Source organism: Setaria viridis, chromosome 4 (assembly GCF_005286985.2).
Source record: "Setaria viridis chromosome 4, Setaria_viridis_v4.0, whole genome shotgun sequence".
Classification (NCBI taxonomy): domain Eukaryota; kingdom Viridiplantae; phylum Streptophyta; class Magnoliopsida; order Poales; family Poaceae; genus Setaria; species Setaria viridis.
The window spans coordinates 1,095,136-1,118,869 of NC_048266.2; the positions used below are offsets into that span (position 1 = coordinate 1,095,136).

General features: G+C 53.5%; 5 protein-coding genes across 5 annotated transcripts; 1 reads left to right on the forward strand and 4 right to left on the reverse strand.

Moving 5' to 3' along the window:
- Positions 1 to 2,279: 2,279 nt before the first annotated feature.
- Positions 2,280 to 4,820, reverse strand: LOC117852419 (probable receptor-like protein kinase At2g21480). The gene has a single exon (XM_034734517.2). It carries the CDS (start codon positions 4,818 to 4,820, stop codon positions 2,280 to 2,282), a length of 2,541 nt encoding a protein of 846 aa, XP_034590408.1.
- Positions 4,821 to 7,217: 2,397 nt separating this feature from the next.
- Positions 7,218 to 8,520, reverse strand: LOC117851430 (gibberellin 2-beta-dioxygenase 8). The gene has a single exon (XM_034733249.2). The coding sequence runs from the start codon at positions 8,518 to 8,520 to the stop codon at positions 7,504 to 7,506; it is 1,017 nt and encodes a 338-aa protein (XP_034589140.2). The 3' UTR covers positions 7,218 to 7,503.
- A 1,730-nt stretch (positions 8,521 to 10,250) lies between these two features.
- On the reverse strand, positions 10,251 to 11,790 carry LOC117851429 (gibberellin 2-beta-dioxygenase 8). The gene has a single exon (XM_034733248.2). It carries the CDS (start codon positions 11,698 to 11,700, stop codon positions 10,435 to 10,437), a length of 1,266 nt encoding a protein of 421 aa, XP_034589139.1. The 5' UTR covers positions 11,701 to 11,790; the 3' UTR covers positions 10,251 to 10,434.
- A 143-nt stretch (positions 11,791 to 11,933) lies between these two features.
- LOC117851431 (uncharacterized) lies at positions 11,934 to 13,443 on the reverse strand. Its single transcript, XM_034733250.2, has 3 exons — positions 13,021 to 13,443; positions 12,428 to 12,916; positions 11,934 to 12,255 (listed from the first exon to the last, which is right to left on the reverse strand). Exons 1-3 carry the CDS (start codon positions 13,138 to 13,140, stop codon positions 12,157 to 12,159), a joined length of 708 nt encoding a protein of 235 aa, XP_034589141.1. The 5' UTR covers positions 13,141 to 13,443; the 3' UTR covers positions 11,934 to 12,156.
- Positions 13,444 to 20,497: 7,054 nt separating this feature from the next.
- On the forward strand, positions 20,498 to 22,787 carry LOC117853875 (BAG family molecular chaperone regulator 3). The gene is made up of 4 exons (XM_034736155.2): positions 20,498 to 21,150; positions 21,255 to 21,511; positions 21,672 to 21,818; positions 21,909 to 22,787. The coding sequence occupies exons 1-4, from the start codon at positions 20,868 to 20,870 to the stop codon at positions 22,227 to 22,229; spliced, it is 1,008 nt and encodes a 335-aa protein (XP_034592046.1). The 5' UTR covers positions 20,498 to 20,867; the 3' UTR covers positions 22,230 to 22,787.
- Positions 22,788 to 23,734: the final 947 nt, after the last annotated feature.

The following is a 23,734-nucleotide window of genomic DNA, read 5'->3' on the forward strand; positions in this document are numbered from 1 at the left end:
TTGCGGCGGGGGCTGATATTTACACGCGTCGGCGCGCGATTGAGTGGCGGTGGGGACGGGGCAACCGGGAGGGGGGAGGTCGGTCTCGTGGCTGCGTGCACCCCGCGAGTGTACACACGGGGCGTGGGGTGGGGTGGGGAAGGTGGGGAGAGGGCGGTGGGGCCGGCCGGATGCTGGGTTTTCATGATTTCACTACGTCTTTTTAAGGAAAAAAGGTTTTTTGACATTATTGTTAGTATTGGTCTTATCCTTCTTTTCTTAGGAAAAAAAATGAGGTGAGGCTTTACGAATTGTGAGCTCAAAAACTAAGGTGGGCTTTCTTCATTCATAAATACAAAATTATTGCAAGAACATTTTTCTCATGCTATGTTAAAAAAATATATATAAAAAGATAAAATATATATATATATATAAAAAGATGACCGAAAATATCTCTTTTTAAATTGGAGTGCTAAGGACTCAAGCCTGCTGCGGTTTTAATCTAACCATGTGATGTATCTATTTATCTTTACGCTTAGGCTCATATAGCTATGCTTGTGCTCCTAAAATAGTTCTATGGTTTAGTCTGAATATGAGCCTAAAATATCATCTTACTTTTGCGTGGATAGAAAAAATATCAGATGGCTTAACATATTTTCATTTTTCTTAGAAAAAAGATAACAAAATAGCAATTTTCTTACATCATTTCCAATTCCCAAATGAACCTTAACAAGTTTTTTTATAAAAAAATCAGAGTAGAATCTGTGGATCCAGAGTGTAAGTGAGGCATCTTGCTCGCGTGTCCGGGTGCTGCCGTTGGTATACGAAGAAATGGGCTGGACCTTTCCACGTTAGCAAGGATACAGACGCTACCCGTAACTCCAACTGACACTCCGGGCCACGCCATCACGGGGCCCACCTGCACGAGACCCACATTTGCGGGGTGGGTACGATGCTAGGTCCGTCGCCCATATCCTCTTCCAGGGCCGACCACACTGTTCTTCTAGGAAGCGGTTTCGCATTTCGCTCCGCGCACGCAAGCAATCCGCACACGGCGAGTTGGACTCCAACATTCTTTAGGTTAGAGCTTCTGCTTTCTTGTTGCGGAAGCCGGTGGGGCCCAGCCGGGCTGGTTGAGTTTGACTGCCCTTTGCATTGTTTTTCTGCTAGGCTGGTGACCGGTGTAGTGTGCGGTTTTGCCTTCGGCTCAGCAGCTGCATGGTTACTGGACCTTGCCAGTGGAAGCATGATTCGGATCGCCAGATAATCTTAACATGAAGAATGACCAAAGCAGCAATTGTGATCCGTATGATCATTGTGTTCATGACTACTATTCGGTGTGTTTTCATGGATATTTTAAGCGGAGACTAAAGTTCTTACTTCTTAGTGCCGTTCTTAGTGCCGAGGCAGTGTCTATCTCAAGTTCGCTTTTTTAAGTTGTTTTTATTGGTTAACACAATGTAAGACCAGAAAGAGAGAAAAGAAAATCCAGCATGTTCCTGTTGGCTGTTGCCCATTGTGTTGTGAGCCAAGCCAAAGGCATCCTCAGTATCAGAATTGCCAGTAACGTGTGGGGTTTGCCATTTGGTTGTGTAAAAGAGACGTCCTTCGCCTGGAAGCATTAGGTGACGAGGATGCTAGTCATTGGCCAGTCATCCATCCCCCCTGCTGCAACTGCAAGTGAGATTCTTCTCGTGATCTTCTGCTTCGAAAATTCAGCCCAGCTTTTTATTTGTAGGATTGAAAACATGAGGATTGCAGGCATGGGAAGTCAAAAAACGACTTTCGGGCTTAAGCTAAATGAGTATGCTTTTTATATATATAATATTTGTAATAGTAAATAAAATAAAGTGCTTACTCGAAAGTACCTATCGGTGGTTAACCACCGAATCTTTACTGAATTTACCGATGTTTGAAAGGTGGCTTCTGAGCCATAGGATTTGAAACTGAAGGATTCTGAATCACAGGATTGACCCATTCTGCTCATCCTCTTCTTTAGTGTACAACTGCACAGGCAACCTCAGCAATTGGAGAAAATGTAATGCATAGTATATTAGTTGGAAATGAATCATCAGCTCCCTCGCCACCACCAGTAGCTCGAATCAGCAGCAGGTTTTTGAAAAAAAGAAAAGAATCGATCAGTGCTAGTTGGTATAATACAGACAGGTATCCCGTACCGTACATATATACGTATATTCTCCAGTTTCTTTCGTTTTCCTTTTTCCATCTCATTTCTTCATCCACCGTGCGCAAATGCATGCACAAGGCAAGCCACCTAGTATTCATTGCGGATGGGATGATCACCTCCCCTTCATGTCGGCAAGCTGCTGGAAGAGCTCCCCTGCGGCGGTGGTGGAGGTGTCTGGCACGGAGGTGACGCCGCCGCCGCCGACCGCGGAGCCGACGGATCCCTCGCCGTCGCCCTGCATGTCGCCATCCTGCTGCGCGCCCTCCGGCGGGTTGGCGTCCTGCAGCTGCAGCGCGTACTCGAGGTTCCACAGCACGTCGCCCATGGAGATGCGGTCGCTCCCGAACTCGGCGAGGCACTTCTCCGCCGTCTCGGCGAACTTGTTGAGCGACTCCTGGTTGACGGTGCCGGCGAGCTTGGGGTCCATGATCTTCTCGATGAGCCCCTTCCGCTTCCACTGCATCCCCCACTCGGCGAGGCTGACCTGCTCCCTCGGCAGCTGCGGGTCGATCGGCGGCCGCGCGCACAGCGCCTCCAGCAGCACCACCCCGAAGGAGTACACGTCCGACTTGTCCGTCAGCTGCTGGCACCGGAAGTACTCCGGGTCGAGGTACCCGAAGCTCCCCTTCACGGCGGTGCTGACGTGGAGCTGGTTCATCCCGGGCCCGTCCTTGGACAACCCGAAGTCGGACACCTTGGCGACGAAGTTGTCGTCGAGGAGGATGTTGGTGGTCTTGACGTCGCGGTGGATGATCCCCTGCGCCGTGCCGGTGTGGAGGTAGTGGAGCCCCCTGGCGGCGCCGATGCAGATCTCCAGCCTCTGCTTCCACGGCAGCGCGGGTACACCTTCCTTGCCGCCGTAGATGTGGTCCCGGAACACGCCGTTGTGCATGTACTCGTAGACGAGGATCATCTCCGAGTTCTCGTCGCAGTAGCCGATGAGGGACACCAGGTGCCGGTGCCGCAGCTTGGATAGCATCTGGATCTCCGTGTTGAACTCGTTGATGCCCTGCTCCGACTCCGCGCTCCCGCGCTTCACCGCCACCTTGGTGCCGTCGTCGATCTCGCCCACGTACACGTTCCCGAACCCGCCCACGCCGATGATGGCCTTCTCGTCGAAGTTCTGGGTCGCCGCCTGGATCTCCGCGAACGTGAAGAACCTGCCGAGGCCCATGGTGGAGGAGAACGTGTTGCCGCTCTTGTGGGACCCGTACCCGCCCTTGCTCGTCGTGAAGGACTGCCCCGTGTGGATGGGGAGCAGCCACGACGAGAAGCTGTTCCGGCGCTCCCAGTCCTGGGGCCGCTTGTACCACTTCACCACCATGGCGCCCAGCCCGGCGAACGCGCCGAACATCATGGCGAACCCCACCGCCGCCACCGCCTTCCGGCTGCCGCTGCCGTCGTCGGCCTTCCGGCCGTCGACGCCGAACTCGCCGTCCAGGGCGCCGACCGAGTTGCTCACCTTGAGCACCTCGATGCCGTTGAGCAGCGCGTCGATGCGGCCCGTGTCCTGCCCCATGGGGCCCACCTGGACGGTCAGCTTGTCCGTCGCCACCGACTGGTTCACCACGAAGTCCTTGTAGTAGGGCGCCGCCAGCTCGCCGCCGGTCACCGTCGACAGGTCGAGCCCGGACACGGCCTTGCGGCCGTTGATGTACACGTCGAAATAGAGGTCGTTGGTGGACTTGCTGACGATGTCGGCGAAGAAGAGGCGGACGAGGTAGTCGAAGGACGCGTCCACGTCCACCTTCCACGTCAGGTTGAAGTTGGGGTTGCCCACGTCGGCGTCCGCCATCTTGGCGGCGCTGGCGTACACCGCCGTCGGCGCGACGAGCCTGGACGTGCCGTCGGGGAACTTGATGGTGCTGGTGGGGACCGACACGTCCTTGACGGCCTCCTTGGACTGCACGTACGGCGTGTCGGGGTCCCACTGCCGGCCCAGCGTGTCGTTCGCGGGGCCGATGGCCGGGCCGCCGACGTTGAGCCGGTACAGCACCTGGTACGCGTCGTGCGAGAGGCCGCTGGTCTCGCCGAGCGGCGCGATGGCGAGCGCCGTGTCGGTGATGATCTCGTCGGGGGCGTTGACGACCTCGATGGCGTTGACGAAGGCGGCGGAGCCCGTGAGAGGCTGGAACTTGACGGCTAGGCGGTTCTCGGTGGCGTTGACGAGGTACTCTTTCAGGACGGGCTTGTTCTCCGGGGTGAAGCTGTGGAGCAGGACGTTGTCATCGGTGACGACGCTGAAGGTGGCGGAGGCGAGGTCGACGTCGCCGCCCTTGAGCGGGAAGAGGTAGATGCGGATGAAGTGCCAGCCGGGGACGGCGAGCGGGAAGCTGTAGACGGCCTCCTCCTTGAACACACGCGCCGTGGAGTACACCGGCGAGGGCACGTCGGCCTTGTCGTCGGCGACGCGGATGGCATCCTTGGCGGACAGCAGGTGGTTGGCCTGTGCGTCGGTCTTGTACGACTTGCCGCCCGCCGTCAGGGGAGCCGTCCCGCCGCAGTCGATCAGGAAGCTGTCCTTGGGCGTGAAGCTCGACGGCGTCGGCGGCGTCTGCGCGCCGCTGTCCGTCACGGGCCGGCCCTGCCCGGACACCGCCGCCACCGCCGCCAGCGCGGCCAGCAGCGCCAGCGGGAGCGCCCCGCGGCGCATCGTGGCCGGGCTACTTACTACTACGGCGCGACCAGGAGCACCAGAACGTGGGACGCAGCAGCCGCCGTCACTACGTGCGTGCCCCCGGCGACGACGCTGACGGCCACCGGGACGGTGCGGTGATGGAGGAGGAGGGAGGAGGAGGGCGTGGGGCGGTTACTGGCGGGGCCCTCTCACCCTCTCTCTGGTTGGTGGGCCCAATCGGAGGAGAGGGAGGGGAGGGGCGTGAAATGGCGGGTTATGGTGGCCACCGGCGTGCCAAGTTTAAGCAAGCCGCGCGCTATGTTTGGCGACGGCGACCCGGTCAACCACCGAGCCGCGCGCTCCACCGCCGGCGGCATGCAGCGGCGTGCCAGCCTGTCAGCTGCCGGAACCAGGGGAGCGCGCTGCCTATTATTGGATTGCATGGTTTCCCTGCTGCTTCTGCCTCTGCCCCCTCAATGTTGGACGGCAGCTGCTATGTACACAATTCCTGGCTCTGGTTTGTCAGTGCTCAAATTTTTTTGGAAGGGAATTGTCAGTGCTCAATTGATCATCACTCAAGTAAAAATTTTGTTCGGACGTAATGTGAGATTCTTTTAGTAGAAGTTTAGAACCCCATTGCAGTTTCTGAACGATGCTCGGAGATTGGAGTTACGAGCACTCTTCTCAAACGAGGGACTGTCTATATATCTCAGAATCAAGTGAAATCAACGCCCGGGCGCTCACCATTTTTTCCCCGGCGTGGCAGCGTCCGATCAAGATCCAATGGACGATGTACATTTTCTACCTATCAACGGAAATGAGCTATTCAGATTCAGTAGTTTGCACGCCATGTAATCACCTATTTTGAAAAGTTGCTCTATTTTTATTTTAGTTTTTCTAGGGTCACGAAGATTATTCATGCCCCCCCCCCCCACACCCACCACGCACACGTAAAAAAAATAAAGAAGATTCAACCATCGCTAGCTCCCCGATGCTAAGTTTCCCTGAGGGCAGATTCTTTCTCCTAGTCCTAGCACCCATTCCTCATCGTAGCTCCCCACCGTTAGTTTTGCTACTCTCGTGCCAACCTAGCATCAGAGCCATCTTCACCTTTACCCCATCCAACTGGCGCCACTAGTTGGTGGTGCCACTGCCGCCTCATTGTACCACTCCAGCCACCTCCATCGGACCACCCTCCTTCTAATGACTATTCTTCTAAGACGGTGAAGCTTGGGAGGCTTGTCGAAGCCAAAATTTTTCCAATCCTGAACCCTAATCCCCGCTGGAGCGCAAATTCTCCGATCCCTTATCCTAATCCTCATTGGAGACACTCGTCATAGCCAGCAGGGAAGAAGACACTGTGTCATCTTTGGTTTAAACTTTAAGAGTAAAATATACGAATGGTCACTGTAATTGTTAGTTGGTCATTGTGCTTAGAAAAATGTAAATCATGGTCACCGAGGTTGCTTGGCTCGATCTATACGGTCATTAGCTCTCAAGCCATACTTAGTTGAATGACATGACGTTCAACATAGCCTAATGAAGTTTTTCTTTTTTGCAAAAAAGCACACGAATAATTATGAATTGCTCCCTCCGATTCGACAAATAATAAAGCGTCAAAATGCCGGATAAGAAGGCCTCCCTGTCCACGCTCCGCCACACACCACGCATGCCTGCAACCCTGTGTCACCGGACTTCGGCGACAGCACTTCGGCCAGCACAGCGCGCAGCCTTCCCTCGTTTCCACACCAGCTCAAACAAAGGGAAACAAACGAGACCTGCTGCAGCCGCCATTGTTGCCGCACTCCATGTCAACGCGCTAGAGCTCGATCTGGAGAGAGCGCGATTCAGTGCCGTGCCCATCTCCATCGCTGTGGAGCTCAATTCGGTGCCATGCCTATCTCCGCCGCTGTGGTCGTCGAGTGTGTTCGCACAGCCGGCAAGGGCATCGCTGCTGCGATGCTGCTGCGATTCTAGACGAGTGTGTTTGCACTCCGCCCACGGCGCTCGGCACCGCTCATGGTCCTCGACGTCTGGATCTGCATCTCGTAGCCCTGGAAGATCTTCTCTGGGTGATGCATCCCAATCATTAGTTCTCTGAATTGCGTTTAGAAGAACTGTTTTTTTTTTCAGTAGGAACAGACAACCCGGAGGTTATGTTTCCCTTTGTACATAGACATTTGAATGAATTCTGCCCCAAATAAATCAGCAGAGAAAAGGAGGATAAATGGAAAATACAAATGGAAAGTCTAATGGCCACGGTTTACACTTTTTTAAATACAATGGCCAAATTGAAACACGCTAACAATTACAATGGCCATCTGTGCATTTTACTCAAACTTTAAAGAAAAATCTAGTGTTCGTCTCCTTAAAATCAATCACAGAAAAATCTAGTTCCCCCAATCATGAAATATTTTCTCAAGCAACGTGACATGGAGTAATTCCCTTTTATATGAAAATGTAAAGTAGAGCAAAAGGCCTTCCTCTTGCTAACAACAACCATCACTTCCACACATTAACACACATTCACACAGAGCACATACAGCACACACAGCACTTCCGCTCGCTAAGCCAAGCTTCGGTCTTCCTTTCTTGCAATTCCCATCGAAAATGCAAAAACTCAAATCATGTTCAGCACTTCAGCAGTGGTTCCGACAAAGCCTGCGCTCCTGTTCTTCGCCATCTTCCAGAATCCAAGACCTTTGTTCACCGAGACGAATCAATGGCGAAGGAAGCGTTCGAGGCCGACCTTGGACCCAATGGCCTTGAGGTCGGCCTGCACCTGCGCCCGGAACTCAGGGACGGTGAAGGGACGGTACCTGCTACCGTCGCAGCTGACGACGGCGTCGTCTCGCGGGAACGCGAAGTAGCAGAGCGACAGCCTCTCGTCGTCTCCCATGCTCGCCACCACCCGGTGCGGCACGCTCCGGTACGCGTCGGCGCTGATGGCCTTGGCCATGTCGCCCAGGTTGACCAGCAGCGCGCCGTCGTCGGGTACCCCCGGCGCGGCGAGGTCGCGCCACGCGCCGTCGTGGTGCACCTGCAGGCCGCCGCTGCCGCCGGAGGCGGCGTCTTGGTTGATGATGGAGAGCGTGGTGCTGTCGGTGTGGGCCTGGATCCCGTGGTGGCCTGGCTCCGGGCACCGCGGGTACCGGTGCACCCGCAGGTACCCGCCGTGCTCGTTGATGTAGCTCGCCGTCCGGTCCGCGTCGAGGCACAGCGCCTCGGCGATCGCGTCGAACAGCCTCCGCGCGACGCGCGCCATGTGGTCGGCGTACTCGGCCACGAGGTCCCCGAGCGCCGGGTCATCGTCGGAGGGCGGCGGGGGGCCGACGGCGATGGGCCGCGGCTGGGCAAGGTGGACGTGGTAGCCCTCGATCCAGTTGACGTCCCTGGGGCGGACGCGCCGTGAGGGCTCCTCCGGCGTGCCCCAGAAGTAGCCGGGCTGGGCCTTCTTCTCCGGGAACGGCGTGCGGCCGAGCAGGTCGCGCGCCAGCGCGAAGAGGCGCGCGGTGAGGTCCGCGGGCACGCCGTGGTTGGCGAGGCGGAAGATGCCGAGGCCCCGGCACGCCGCGTCCAGCGCCGGCCCCGGCGCCTCCAGGTCCACCGTCGGGAGCTCGAGCGCCTCGCCTTGCGGAACCTCGGCGGCGGCCTGGTTCTCGTGCCCTCCGACGTCGTCCTCGTCCCCGATGAGAGGGAACGGCGGGCACGGCGTCTCCGATGATTCCACCGCCATCTCGATCGGTGTAGGCTGCTGAAGAGAGGGAGAGGGCAGCATGGTGTACTTATACAGGGAAGGTGCTGTGGCGGAGGTGAGGTGAGGTGAGGTCGCTTGTTAGTCACAGTGTGAGCAGTGACACGTCTGTTGGTGCGTCTCTTTCGTCTCGTGTCGTATGCCATGTGATAGGTCGAGCTAGTTGCATGATTGCATGATGCCCAAAACGGGCGAGCGACATGATTTGTGGGGAACCACAGCCACGGCATCATTTGTCGGGAACACCATCGGTTTCGAGACACGTGAGTAATTAAGCAACTACCACTTTTTTTTTTTGGCGGTTGTCTCAAAAAACACCACTTATTTTTTTCACCGGGCTACCTCCTGTATATCATAAAAAATCATATGTGACATTACACGAGACAATCATTGAGATAGGTAACATGTATCAATGCACTTCTCTTGGAGAACACACTTATATAGACAGTCTCACTTTTTACTTGATTTTAGAAAGTCTTTGGCGGCTATTTTTTTGTTTTTCTAATTGTCATTTCCCCTCTAGGTAACAACTAGAAAGTAGTTCATTCAGTTTCAAACACGAGATAGGCGAATTCAAACGACACAACAATTAAAATAAGGTGTTTCACATTTCGGATTCCAATCTTTATCTACATCAATGCGCACAAGTTAGGTTGGGTTGCTCCGCGGCACATCTAGCTGGTAGCGATCCATGATCTCTTACCTTTGAAAGTTTAACCAGTGACCACCCTAATTTTAGTGGTCAATAATTAAACAATTTAGGAAATAACTAGGAGGGGTCAATTCCTTAAGAAGAAGATTAGATTAAAGATTCTTAGAGCAACTCTAGCAATAGCCTCTACTTCATGTCCTTATTTTATTGAGCATGGGTTACCTTACCTTTCTAGGGTTTAATTTATCCCGCAACTCCAGCAATAGTCCCAACTTTAACGCCCCTACTTTCCTATGACATGTGGGACCCGTTCATGAGTGAGTGACTCGTCCTTTTTTTTTTAATTCCCCTCCGACCTCTTCTCTCCCACGCTCCTCTCTTCCTCCAATTCGCGGCGGCGGCGCACCCGTGCCAAGGCCTCGCTCCCCCAGCTCGCGGCGGCAGCGCCGGATCGCCCCGAGCGGCGGGGGAGCCCGAGTTCCATGCGGCGGCGGCGGCCGAGGAGCCTGAGCTCCAGGCGCAGCGGGGGACCTCCGGGCGGCGGCCACGACGGGGGACCTTCAGCCAGCTGCGGAGGGGGAGGTCCGACGGGGGAGCTCCGGGAGGCCGAGGAGGGGGAGATCCGGTAGGTGACCGCGGCGGGGAAGCAAAGGGTGGCCATCCATCTCCACCCCAAGGTTCGTGCTCGAGCTCCCCCCTTTCGATTGAGCTCAGAGGTGTTTGGGATGGCGGCGGGTTCTGGCATGGAGGAGCTTGGGCGGTCGCGCGTGTTGGGCGGTCTCGGGTGTAACTTGGCCTTCGACGGCAGGCAGAGGAGCCGCCATGCTCGTTCAAGGCCTTGCTGGAGAGGAGCGGGGCAAGCGCAGCGCACGAAATCGAGCCGGGAGGAGCAGAGCAAGGGCGGCGCTCGGTTCTTTCTCGGCGCGGGAGCTCGCAACGGCCAACGACCGAAGAGGGGCCTCCCTACCCGCCCTGTGGGAGATGGGGTTGGGAGGAGAAAAGTAGGGGTGCTGGAGTGCGATTTTTCGAGTAGGAGCTCTTAGAAATTAAAAAAATATCGTGGCAAATAGTCTTATATATATATATATATATATATGCTTTCTTTGGGGTTTACCATTTATGGGTAAGCCGCATTGAGCCATGATTACCACTTGGAGTATCTAACATAATATCTAGGTTTGGCGTTGGACAGTGGTCCATTCATTCGTACACGAGTCATCTATGGCTTCCTCGATGGAATCGAATCAATGGCGAAGGAAGCGCTCGAGGCCGACCTTGGACCCGGTGGCCTTGATGTCGGCCTGCACCTGCTCGCGGAACTCGGCGTAGGTGAAGGGCCTGTACCTGCTGCCGCCGGCGCAGGTGATGACGGCGTCGTCGCGCGGGAACGCGAAGTAGCACAGCGACAGCCTCTCCGCCGCCCGGCTGGCCGCCACCCGGTGCCGCACGCTCCGCCAGGCGTCGCCGCTGATCGCCCGCGCCATGTCGCCCAGGTTGACCAGCAGCGTGCCGGCGTCGCCGCGTCCCGCCGGCGCGACGTCGCGCCACGCGCCGTCGTGGAGCACCTGCAGGCCCCCGACGAGGTCCTGGTTGATGACGGAGAGCACGGAGCTGTCGGTGTGGGCCTCCATCCCAAGGTGCCCGGGCTCCGGGCAGGGAGGGTACCGGTACACCCGCAGGAACCCGTCGCGCTCGGCGAGGTAGGCCGACGACTGCTCACTGCCGAGGCCCAGCGCGGCGGCGAGGGCGTCGAACAGCGCCCGCGCCACCCGCGCCATGTGCGCGCCGTACTCGCGCGCGAGGTCCCGCAGCGCGGCGGCGAGGTCGTCGGAGGGCGGCGGGGCGGCGGCGGCGGTGACGGGCCGGTGCTGCTGCTGGCCCGCCAGCGCGACGTGGAAGCCCTCGACCCAGTTGACGTCGCGGACGCGGAGCGAGGAGAGCGCCGGCGTGCCCCAGAAGTAGCCGGGCTGGGCCTGCTTGTCGAGGAACGGCGCGCGGCCCAGGAGGTCCCGTGCCAGCGCGAAGAGGCGCGCCGAGAGGTCCCCCGGGACGCCGTGGTTGGCGAGCCGGAAGACGCCGAGGCGCCGGCACGCCGCCGCCAGCGCCTCCCCCGGCGCCTGCAGGTCCACCATCGGGACCTCCAGCTCTCCTCCGTGCGGCACCTCCTGATGCTCGTGTTGCTCGTGATGTCCCTCCTCCGCCAGGAGAGGGAACGGCGGGCACGACGGATCCGCCATGGCCGCCGCCATCTCGATCGCGCCCTCCGTCGGTCTGACTACAACCTTCTCCGATCCTAGGCTGAAGCTTAACTGGACTCTCCAGGATCGATCGGTGGCGAGAGGAGAGGAGACAAGGAAGCTGCCGCAGAGCAGCAGAGGCAGGCAAGGATTCAGATGAGGAGAGGACGAGGTGGAGGCAATCAGCATCAGGCTACTTGTTGGAGCAGGGGCAGGTAGATCAGATCCGTCAGCTGGTGCACTCGCTTCTCTTCTCGTGGACTGATTGGTCATGTCATCACACTGGCGAGTCACGACAAGGATCGTCGGCCGGATTGTCCTATCTGCTACGCTGCAGCAAGTGCACTCTCACACACTTCATCAGTGTTGAGAAAACAGAGCATCAGCCCATCAGACCAATCTCTCTGCCGCTGAACTCAACTTTGCTGCACATCGATTGACTGAAAAAAAAAGGATTGGAACTTGGAATGAGTCAGGATTCTAACTGTATAAGCGAGCGGTTCAGCGAGAAGGTTTGATTGGAAATCGGCTATCGTCAGTCGTCACAAAGGCAAAACTACACAGTATTACTGAATCCATACAAACCGGTGTACTATTGCGGATGGAACAAGAACGCAAGTGTAAACACAAAGTCTGAAATAAATTACACTGGAAAAAAAGAACAAATATATGTAGTGTAGCTTCTACTATGGATTGGTGAAGATCAATTCATCCCTGCGTCTTCCGGCCTTAGCATCCGACCGGGAACCACCTCCTGCCTGTCCTGACGCGTTCCGCCTTCCTCTTCTCCTTCTGACATGCACATTTCGCCTCCTTCAGATTCTTCACCTTCAAAGACAAAAATTCAGATTTTGAAGGTATTACATTTCAGATTCCACCTCAGGACCATTTTTTTTTCAGAAAGCAGTACTCAGATTCTGTTAAAGGACAAAAAGCAATATCAATGGTGTCACGTTGGGTACGACGTCATTGACTCATTGCAACGGTGGGTGGAGCCCACCTTGTTCGTTGCGCTGGATTTGCTTCGGTGAAGCTGGCGCGCGCCCCTCTGCAGGATCTCCACGGCGCTCCAGCTCCCGTCCGCCGCCGCCGCCGCCGACTTGGTGGCTGGCGCGGACGACATCACCGCCGCCGCTGGGTCCCTGCAGGGCTCCAGCATCGGCGCGGTGTCGGACCACGCGGGGTCCTCGACTGCCGGCGGCGCCGCCACGGACGAGGAGCCCCCCATCATCCCCAGCTGGGCGGCGGCGGCGGCGTAGCCCCCGGCCTTGCCGCCGATGTCGAGGTCGAGCTCGCAGCTGAGCTGCCTGATGCGCGACTCGAGCAGGTTGAGGCGGTCCATGAGCGTGCCCCGCACCTGCACGTGCTGGTGCTGCAGCGCCGACGGCAGGGACTTGGTGTGGTGGTGGTGAACCTGGTGCGGTTGCGCACGGCGGCCGTCGTCGTCGGCGGCGGGGGCCGGGCGGCGCTGCTCCTCCAGCTGCCGCAACTGCACGCACGCCGGCACAGAACAGAGCATTCGTAAAGCAAGAGCAAGGCGATTATCGTGCATTGCATTCACCGTGAACGCGCAGTGCAAGTAGGACGACGAACCCGGAGGTCGATCTGGTCGAGGCGGCCGAGCAGGCTCTCGGGTGGCGGCGGGGCCTGCGCGGGGAGGCCGTAGCCGCTGATGAGGACGCGGCGCTCGGAGCCCACCAGCACGTCGGCCATGGCGGCTCTGCTCGCGGACGAGAGGGCAGGACTGACACTGCTAGTGTTGATCGCGATGTGCTGCGCGGCTACGTGGGAAGGAAGATGCGGCAAGGACGCGCGTGCCGTCGACGGTTATAAAGACACGGTGGTGCGGCGCCAGGCGAACCGACCGGGTCGTCAGAGATGATCCGGCCATCGAGCATGCAGCGGCGACGGAGCGCGGTGCAAGTGCAGCTCAACCCGGCATGGTCGGAGTCAAGATCGGGTCGTAGACTCGGCCGAGTCCACCAACATCTTGGATAGTAACCCGGGCCGGCGGCATTGATCGGGGATAACAGATTTCTGGGCCGGATAATTGCATCAGCTGGAGCATGGAGCAGCCCAGGATATTGAGTGTAGAGTAGACATCCAGCCCAATGTCGAAATTATGGCCCATACCCAACTATGAAAGGAACATGGCGCGCCACGGCACCACCAGCCCATACCCTTCTCTCTGTAGGCCGAAACATGGTTATCGTGGGCCGAGTTCTGGAACCTAGTGGTGTTTTCTCTGACTTTCTTCTTGGGCCATCATCTATGAGCACACGTCAAGCGCGCAGATTTTTCCCATCCAGCCCAACATGACTGTTTAGGAGGAAGTGGAAATCGCCAAATCGGTGATAATGAAAATGAAAGAGCATATTTCCAACTAAGTTGTAGGTATGCCAGATTATAATGGAAATATTTTGATTTTTTTTGTCAAAGCTTTTGGATTACTATCTCAGTTTTGTGGAATGAACCTAAGTTCCATACTCCCAACATTTAAGAACATTACTAAAGTAGTTTCTAACTTTGATCCAACAACGTTTATAGCAACAAAATCACAACTACAAGAACCGAATATGAATCTAGAGAGTGATTTTCGTAGAAAAAAATTTCATCATAAGAGATTACTAGGTTTAATTTGGGTTTGGAATACGTGTGGTCCTCGTAAAAGGAAACAGAGGCTTAAAGTTTTATGTTATCTAGTCATGCTTAATTGAATGCTCGTAGCAACAAAGCAAACATGGCTCTATGGTTGGTTTTCCCAGTATGATTTGATTATAGGATTGACTTGTGATGTATTCATCCCAATGTCATGAATTTTTGGTACCTTTGATTTTTGTTTCCGACTTGCAATGGATAATTGTGGTTTCAGAAATCAAATCATACAATTTTAGACCATGTGCTTCGGCTTCTAAAAAAAAGTAGAGCCCCAGTCATGGCTGATGAGTGAGGACCAGCTCAGAGCACTGGGATCTGGAACCTCCGGGAGTCAGAAGTCAGAACCCGGATTGTTGGTCCTGAACGGGGGCATCTCCAAGGTCAAAAGCAACTATTGTACAGTACACTGGATGGATGGATCACACTGGATTTTTTTTTTTTGAATGAATGATCACACTGGATTTCGATCGAGAGACGTGCACAGATCAGAACCGTGCATACATCCATGTCGTGCCTTGGGATCCACAAGACCCCAAAGGCTAAAGCAAGTTGTTTGCTCGGGACCTTTAGACCTCAGGCTAGGTCATCTGACTCTGCATCCGCTCTCTGACCGGCCGTTTAGAATACAACAATCTCTGAACATGCACGCGGTTCCGATCCAATGTCTGAAACTCGTGCCGCGGAGACCTGGAGCTGGAGTGGTTAAACAATAATCACATGCGCGTTGGCGTCGTTGGTCAGTGGTGCGCAGATGTGGTGATGGATCATGGTCCTCGTATCTCCTTCACAATCCAACTCAGCTCTATATATTTTTAGTTCAAAATTATATAATATTGTGGCTCAGTTTTTATTGAGCTCGTTCTTTAAATTTGTTAGACTAAATTAGAGAGCCATTTACCACCCTGATCGTATGAGCTTCTCCTAATGACTGAAATCAATGCAACTGATGGAGCTCCACTGGCTTAACCTTTACTTTTCAGTTTTCACCAGTAACACTTAGATTAGAAAAGGAAAGCAACTCGATCTTGCATTGGGAGAAGAGATAGCAGCTAGAGAGGAGAAGACTTTGGCCAGCACAGTCCTCCACATGCATGATCAGTTGCTGTAACCACTGACCGGCCAGAAGGAGCTAGCAAATGGGAAGCCGAGGCGAGGATGGTGGTGCAGCCGTGCAGCAGCACATGGGGTAGAGCACTAGACCGAACGATCCTGATGCTGACTTGGTTCCATTTTCATATGCTCCGTCCATACTACTGATTCAGCAGACGATGCATGCACAGCCAGACCGACCAACCGGCCTGCAAATGAATGAATGATCCGAATGTGAACGAACTGTACCTAATTATACAGCCAGTCTATGGTCTATTGGCCTGCAACTGCAACGGCGCTTCGGAGCAGGAACCGAACTGCATACGCCAATGATTGGTTGTCGTATATTCCATGTCACCAACTGCAGGTAGCTAGAAGGATCATGCCTGGTGCCTGGTGATGGGAGTTGGGAGAAGACGGAGCTACCAAACCCTCTTCTTTCTTTCCATAGGTTTACGTGTCCATCGTCAGAGCAGAGGCTTTGCTACGCAGGTTGCAGCAAGACAAAATCCTCGATCTCGGTCGCCATGCATGATGACCCGTAGTCGGTCACGGACCGACACTGGGTCTGCCGGCCGGTCAATTCAGAGCTCGATCGGTCGTGAATATCTCCGCCCGGGATGATGGTGATCTCGCTGGATTTTATTCAAAGAATAAGAGATATCAGGTTCATGAGTCATGGCATGTCCTCACACCGTAACATGACCTGGAAAAAGCTCCTAACATGAAGTTATTGTTTGTGCATATGAACAACTCTCAGAGCTTAAGATAAATTTCCATAAAAGTGAAATATTCTGTTTTGGTGAGGCTAAAGATTCAATCGCTCAATACACAGATTTGTTGGTTGTAATGATGGTGAACTCCCTCTCAAGTATTTAGGGATTCCTATTCACTTTAGGAAACTATCGAATGCTGATTGGAAACTGAGTAGCTGGAAAGGCAAACATCTCTCAATAGGAGGACGATTGCTACTGATTAACTAGCCTACCCATATATATGATGTCCTTCTTCGCAATTCCAAGAAGAGTGCTAAAGAAGTTAGGCTATTTTTTACCTAGATTTTTTTGGCATTATTGACGATAAAAAAAGAAGTATCGTCTCGCCAAGTGGAGTATTTTGTGTCAACCAAAAAATCAAGGGGAGCTAGGAATTCATGATTTAGATATAAGAATATTGTGCTGCTTAATAAGTGGCTCTTTAGACTGCTCACAACCGACGGGACGTGGCAATAAATTTTACGCAATAAGTACCTCAATTCTAAACCTCTATTAAAAGACTCCCATTTTTCAGCTAGTTTGATGAAGGTAAACGAGAGCTCCTTGGTTTTGGAACCTTCACAGTTAAAGATGGGACACAAATAAAATTTTGGGAAGATAAGTGGTTGGGTAATGCAACTTTGCGTGAGCAGTATCCTTATCTATATAATATAGCTCGACACAAATAACATACTATAGCATAAGTTTTAATCTCCTCACCCATCAATATCTCGTGGCGTAGGGATCTCATAGGCAATAAGTTAGCAGCACGGAATAATCTATATCCACGTATTGCTAATATAGTGCTGAGCCAAGAGCAAGATGAATTTCACTTGAACATACACCTACTGTACATATTGTACATGTACAGTCTCAGTGAAATCTCACTATCTAGCCATGATGCATGAAGATGTCCCCAACCTGAACAAACTTTTATGCAAAATAAAAGCCCCCCTAAAGATTAGGATTTTGTTGTGGTATTTATGAAGGGGGGTGGTGTTGACAAAAGATAACTTAGCTAAGCGTAATTGGCAAGGCAACAAGAAGTGTTGCTTCCGTGCCAATGATGAAACTATTCAGCATTTGTTTTTTGATGGTCATTTTGCACGCACAATATGGTCCATCACACATGCGGCTTCAGGTCTTCTGCAGCCTCATAGCATATCATATATGTTTGGGATGGTCGTTATGGCTTTGCAGGAATGATTGTGTCTTTCAAAGAAAACTTAATCCTTCTCCTTTGCAGGTTATCTTCTCAGTTATTCATTGGCTTCATTCGTAGATTACAGTACATAAACTAGCTTCACGAAGCTTACTTGCAGTGGTGTCGCAGCACTTGGCTCAGGTGGCTAAGGAGTTTTTTACTCAGGCACATGGATGGCGGTCTAGTCTACGGATTGACAACCATTAGCTCGTTGATTATGCGTTTTTTCTTTCTTTCTTTTGGCTGTGTGCATCGTGGTAATGTAGAAGCTGGGAAAATAGTTCAAGGAATTTGTATCAGCTCGATGTAAAGACCTTGGATTTAATAAATTTTCCTTTATCGAAAAAAATGTACTCCCTCTGTTCCAAATTATAGGTTGTTTTAGCTTTTTTAGATTTATAAATATTATTATGTATCTAGATATATTATATGTCTAGGTGCATAATACTCCCTCTGTTCCGAATTATAGGTCATTTTGACTTTTCTAAATGCATAGATATTATCATGCATCGGACATAGGGTATATCTAAGTACATAATAAAATCTATGTATCTAAAAAGCTAAAACAACCTATAATTTGAAACGGAGGGAGTAGCTAGGAGGATCGAGTAGAGGTGCGAAATGATGGTTCTGCTTTTGCTCCGATCTCGCTTTACACATATTTTTTTTCCTTAGTCAGTTGCATACCTTTACACGATTCGCTGCCATGCAAAGATGAAGGCATGGACGGTCTATATAAATTGAGAAAGTTCATTCGTTCCCATGGACCATGCCACGCCTAGGTTAAATTAAGGGCAGTTTTGTGGCAGCTACACATGCGCACGCACGAGGCCAGTTCATTCATGCTACGAAGATCATCGTCGGTGACGCAGCATAGCAGTAGCATCTATGGACTACGGGTGAACGCACGATATGCAATGCGTGCAAGACAACAACGGATGGCAATCAATCTTGCTACACAGGCACGCAGCGAAAATCCACTAGATTCTACTCCACTACCTAGGCTGAAGCAGTATGCCAGCACTTGTGAGGCAATGCCATGCAATGCAATGCGGTGGAGAAGTAGGTGAGCGGATGCCGTCGCCACGCCTGTCGTAGGCTGCGTTAGCTGAGGGTAACTCGGCACCTGCCCGTCTCCCACCTCCTCCGATCCTCCACGGCAATTCACCATCCGTGGCGTTCTTCCTTCCGCCTGCTGCCACGATGGGCTGGGGTCGGTCGGCGGCGGCGACGGCGAGTGATTGACAGGGAGGCGGCACCTTCCGATGGATCGTTCCCGTCGCTGCTGCTGCTAGTTCCCCATGCCATGATCGCTATAGCTATTAAGATAATGCCTTCACTTGTTGTGGTTTCTGTGCGTATGTGCAGATCCATCCTTCCCTCCCCGATCCTTGTCCTTTTTCCTGCTGATGACATGACTCCCTAACCATACCCTATCGCATCGCAGCTCGCCTGCCTGGCATCACCGGGGGCCGGGGGAGTGCTTCTGATTGATGCCAATGTGCCCCTGAATGTACTATAGCTAGAGTCCGTGTCCGTCGGTGTTAGCTACAGCCTACAAACAAGGGGATATGCCATGGTTGTGTTGGGAGCTTTTCGATCCTTGGGAGTTGGTTGGCGTGGCCGGGAACATTCGGATTCCGTGGCAGCAACCCCCATGCTGCAGAAACAAAGGGGATCATCAGCATGCCTGGATGGACCAACCAGCAAGAAGCAACGGCCCTTTTCTTGCCGGCAGCTGATTCCGCTCTTCTGTACCTGCCAAAAATCTCAGCCTGTTCATCATTTTTTTTGAAAGGTGAGCCTGTTCATCATCATCACGGGATGAAAACCGACATAAGTTCATCTAAGATTGGAAGCTCACCTGCTACCATCTTTTTTGAAACGAGCTAGAAGGGAACTGTCGATTATATTATATTAAAAAGAAGAGATCACCTGCTACCATCAGTCGGTAAAAACTTGTTATGCAGAATGTGGGAGTGATTATTGCAATTTTTTTTAATGAGGCAGCAGGAGAGAGCTGCCGCTATACTAAGATAGTGGAAAGATCCCGAGGCTTTTGCTTTCGTTTTCTGAAAGGATTTTAAAGGGATCGAGGAAAGGAAAGCAAGCATAGGGTGGCACTTGTGCTGAAACGTGGCTGGCATGGGTGTTTTGGAATCGAATCCCCGGCATTTGAGAGATTCCATTTGCAAGCCGGGGACGGACGGCCGGCGAGGCAAGAGGGGGGCGGTAGAGGTTACAGCGTCTTTTTCGGCGGTCAACGCCGACGGGCTGACGGGTGGAGGGGGCGGCGGCCAGCGTGGCAGGCCCACCCCTGACTGTCGGTGGAGCTCAGACTGTTGCCTTCTGCACTCGAGCTTCAGCTACCCTCCTCCACAATACGCCAACTTGCTCAATTCATCCATTTATTTCTTTTTTTCCCCTTTTCCTCATCATCGTAAAATCAAAACGCCCCATGACACTTGACACGATTTTTTTTTGTTTGCTCGGAGTGGTTAGCAGAGCCAGCCGAAGCCAACGAACACAAACCCTGGCTGCTCATGCCTCGGCCGGCGCTAATAATGCTCGGAGATCCCCTGATCATTTCATCTGCATGTGCGGTGGCGCATTCCCACAGCTCATCCATCAAGCTGCTGCCGAGCTACCCCCCAGCTGCTGAATGCTGATGCAGCACCTTGTCTAGCAGCCAGTGACAGTGATGAGCACCTGTAACTGTTACCGGTTACTTGCAGATGTTTTTTCTTTTGTTTTTTTCAGATGCGTTTTACCCAGCTGCTGCCTTGAATTCTACGGGCGATGGTTGGGACGTTCGTGTCTCGACAGGCACAGCGCATCGCGAATAGCAGGGGGGAAAAGCAAACCGGCAGCGGCAGCAGCAGCGGCGGCCGACACTCGGGCGATTCAACGTCCAACCAAACGAAAACGAATCAGCCCCCACGGACGTCCGCAGGATCCCCCTTTTTTAATTTTTTATTTGATCAATCATCAAATATAAATAAAAACGAATGAATTAAATCCAGGCAGGTAGCATCAGGACAAGCAGGAAACAGCACCGAAATCGCATAAACCAAACAGAAATAAAAAGGACGAACAGTGATTCCAGATGGTGCCATTAGCATCTACCTAAGCAGCTGCTGCTGCAATGTGCGACGATGCATTCCTTCCTTTCTCCATCTGCAGTTGCATCAAATTCAATTCTATTTTGCATCATCATAAAAAATTTAAAAACGGTTGCAATCAGGCCAAGCTTGTCAAGATAACAATCATAAGGTTTGCATTCAGAAGAAATTGATTAGAAACGGTTTGCGATTTTAAATCGTCTTCCTCCTCTCCTTTGGAGGTGAGCTTGAATGGGTGATGATAATGTATTTGCCATGTGGCCAGTGGCCGCTATTCTATATGGCGTATATATTCCCCTTGTCCATGCGGTGGTTCCCCTCATCGCTGCCATTATTTGCTTCTCCTCCTCCCTCCTCCTCCTCCTCCTCGCTGTCCGCCAATCCATCCATCCATCCATCCGTTCGTCTCCTTCCTCGGATTCTCCACTCCGATCCCCCCCGCTAGCCGCCTTCAAATTCGCTGCACCCGCGGCGTGTGCTTCCTTGGCGCGCCATTGCTCGCTCGCTCGTTAGTTCTTGCCTCGGTCAAAGGCGCGGCCAGGCGGCGCCCCCCGAGCTTTACTTACAGGTAGTGGTAGCTTGCGAGGGGAGAGGGAGCAGGGAGGGGACAGGATGCTGGGAGCGACCCCCAAGGCGAGGAAAGGCGAGCCGGCGAAGCTGGGGTCGGCCAAGGAGGCGCCGCCGGCTGCGGCACCGACGGCGGCGGGGAACGGCAGGGTGACGGCGGAGGAGGTGTGGGAGGTGCGGCCCGGCGGGATGCTGGTGCAGAAGAGGGGCGGCGGGGTGTCGGACGACGAGCCGTCGCGCAACGTGAAGCCGGTGCCCACCATCCGCGTCAAGGTCAAGCACGCCGGCGTCACGCACGAGATCTACATCAGCTCCGAGGCGTCCTTCGGTCAGTAATACTGCAGCTATCGATCAATTCGATGCCGACGAGGCTACGCCGCCGGCATCCGGCGACCAAGTATGTATCTGACGATTGATTGGGTCATGGTGCAGGGGAGCTGAAGAAGCTGGTGGCGGCGAAGACGGGGCTCCACCCGGACGACCAGAAGGTGCTGTACAAGGACAAGGAGCGGGACTCGAAGGCGTTCCTGGACATGGCCGGCGTCAAGGACCGCTCCAAGCTCGTCGTCGTCGAGGACCCCGAGGCCAAGGCGCGGCGGCTCATCGAGCAGCGCCGCAACGGCCACCTCGAGAAGGCCGCCAAGGCCGTCGCCGCGGTCACCGCCGAGGTCGACAAGCTCGCCCCCAAGGTGCGTCGCGTACTCGCGTCGGTGACCTGACCCGCATTGCTCGCCCATCCCATCCCAAGATTGCATCTTTTTCCGAGCCCATCGAATCGAGTGGGGGAACAGAGCAGAGCAGAGCAGAGGAGTTGACCTGACCTCTGAATCTGTGATGATTGGCTGGCAGGTGGCGGCGCTGGACGCGTCGGTGCGCAAGGGGGAGAAAGTGGCGGAGAACGACGTGGTCCAGGTGACGGAGCTGCTCATGAACGAGCTCCTCAGGCTCGACGCAGTGGTCGCCGACGGCGACGTCAAGGCGCAGAGGCGGATGCAGGTGAGGGAGCTCTCATCTATCATTCACTATTTCACAAGCAATTCTTGAATGCCGCGGCTAATCTAATCGAATCCGTCCCCCGTATTGCAGGTGAAGCGCGTGCAGAAGTACGTGGAGACGCTGGACGCGGTGGCGGCCAAGAACGCCGCCATCATCCGCAAATCCGGCGAGAAGGCCGCCGCCAAGCAGCAGCCACCGCCGCCGCAACAGCAGCAGCAGCAGCAGCCGAGGCAGCAGTACAATCACCACCAGCAGCAGCAGCAGCCGGCGGCGGGGCAGACGCGGTGGGAGATGTTCGACCTGCTGTCGTCGCTTCCATCCACATCCTCGGCGTCGTCGACGACCACCGTGAGCTCGACGGCGTCCTCCGGCGCGCCGCCGACGAACCGGCTGGACTGGATGCTCTTCTGACCGATCGATCACCAGCGCAAGCAGCAAAAGGGCGAGGAGGAATCGGAAAAGCGAAAGGCGGAAATGCAGTGCAGATGAGATGCAATGCTTGTGTGCCAAGAATTGCACCCACCCCCGTGCGTGCCTCGGCAGAAATCTGATAGGATCCATGAGAGCGCTCGTGTCCTTGATGAGGCCATGATTGGGCTAGCCTAGCTAGCTTTGCGCCGGTGATTGCTTTGCTTTGCTTGGCCACACACACACATCGCATCGCGTCGCGCTGCATTGCATGGTATGGTACCACTGGTAGTTCAGTTCATCATGTGAGGATGCATGTGAGAGTTTTTTTTTTACTTTTTTTTTCCTATTCTTCTTCTTCTTGTTCACCAAATGTTTTTCAGATTCTTTTGTGTGCATATTATTCAGAGAGAGGAGAGAGAAAAGAGAGAAGAGAGAGTTGGTTTAGGGCAAGTGAAGTGTATTCAAACAGATTGGGAATAAGTCGAGTCAAAAGGGTTGTCGGTCTCCAATTGGGTGTCTGAACACTGAAAGAAAGAAATGTAGCCATGCCTTCCTACATGCATAGTACAGTCTCATGAGTCATGTGAACCGTGACATGCTACCAAAAATACCACATGGATTACACTGTTGCTGAGAGTGATGAGATGTTTTTTTTATAAAAAAAACAGAGAGTGGTGAGACTGGCCAGTCAGTGGTCACTGCTCACTGGTCGATGCAGAATTTTTCTTTCTCCTGCAATGAAAGATAACAACATAATAATAATAATAAAGATATAAATAAAAAACAATTAGGTTTTTAGTTGCTGTTCCTGCTGAGTTAGTTGGCGCCTATCTGTCAGGCTTGATTCCTTTCAGAGAGAGAGAGAGAGAGAGAGAGAGAGGTGATGAACAGTGGGCAGGTGGGTTGGTGCGGCGTTGAAATTCTTTATTGCCGCCGTGCCACATTTTTAGGTGCCCCGTTTGCGTCCATCCGAGCTGTTTGTGCTCGCTCACTTGAAGGCTTTTTTAGTAAGTGAGAAGAGAAAAGAAAAGGAAAAAACACATGTAACAAGATGCTCAAAACTAGCTACCAGTTGCTTGGTCGTCAGTGCTAACCTGAAGAAAAAAAAAACAAATGGAACCAGCAGCATGTGACGGATGATTGGCCGGGTACAGTAGCTGGTGAATTGGCGGATTAGCAGGAGCACATCCCGTTGTTGCCTTGTCAGTGGGAGGAATCGAGAGCATGTGTTGTGTGCCATCTGTGGAGGCAGCAGCTAGCAGCGTATTATTCCTGGTGGTTGAGTCGTCCGTCGTGGGGGATCCCCCGATGGATCATCTCGGATGGTGAGGTGAGATCATGGCGAGGGGAGGAGGCGCCGCTGGCCGGAGAGGGAGGCTGCTTGTGGCGCGGTTGGTACAGACAAGAGCGGGGAGCGTGCAGACCAGTGGCGTAGAGAGATAGAGCGAGAGAGAGGTGAGGTTTCTTTCGATCACAACGCATGTGGAAGTCGTGGCCGTCCCTGT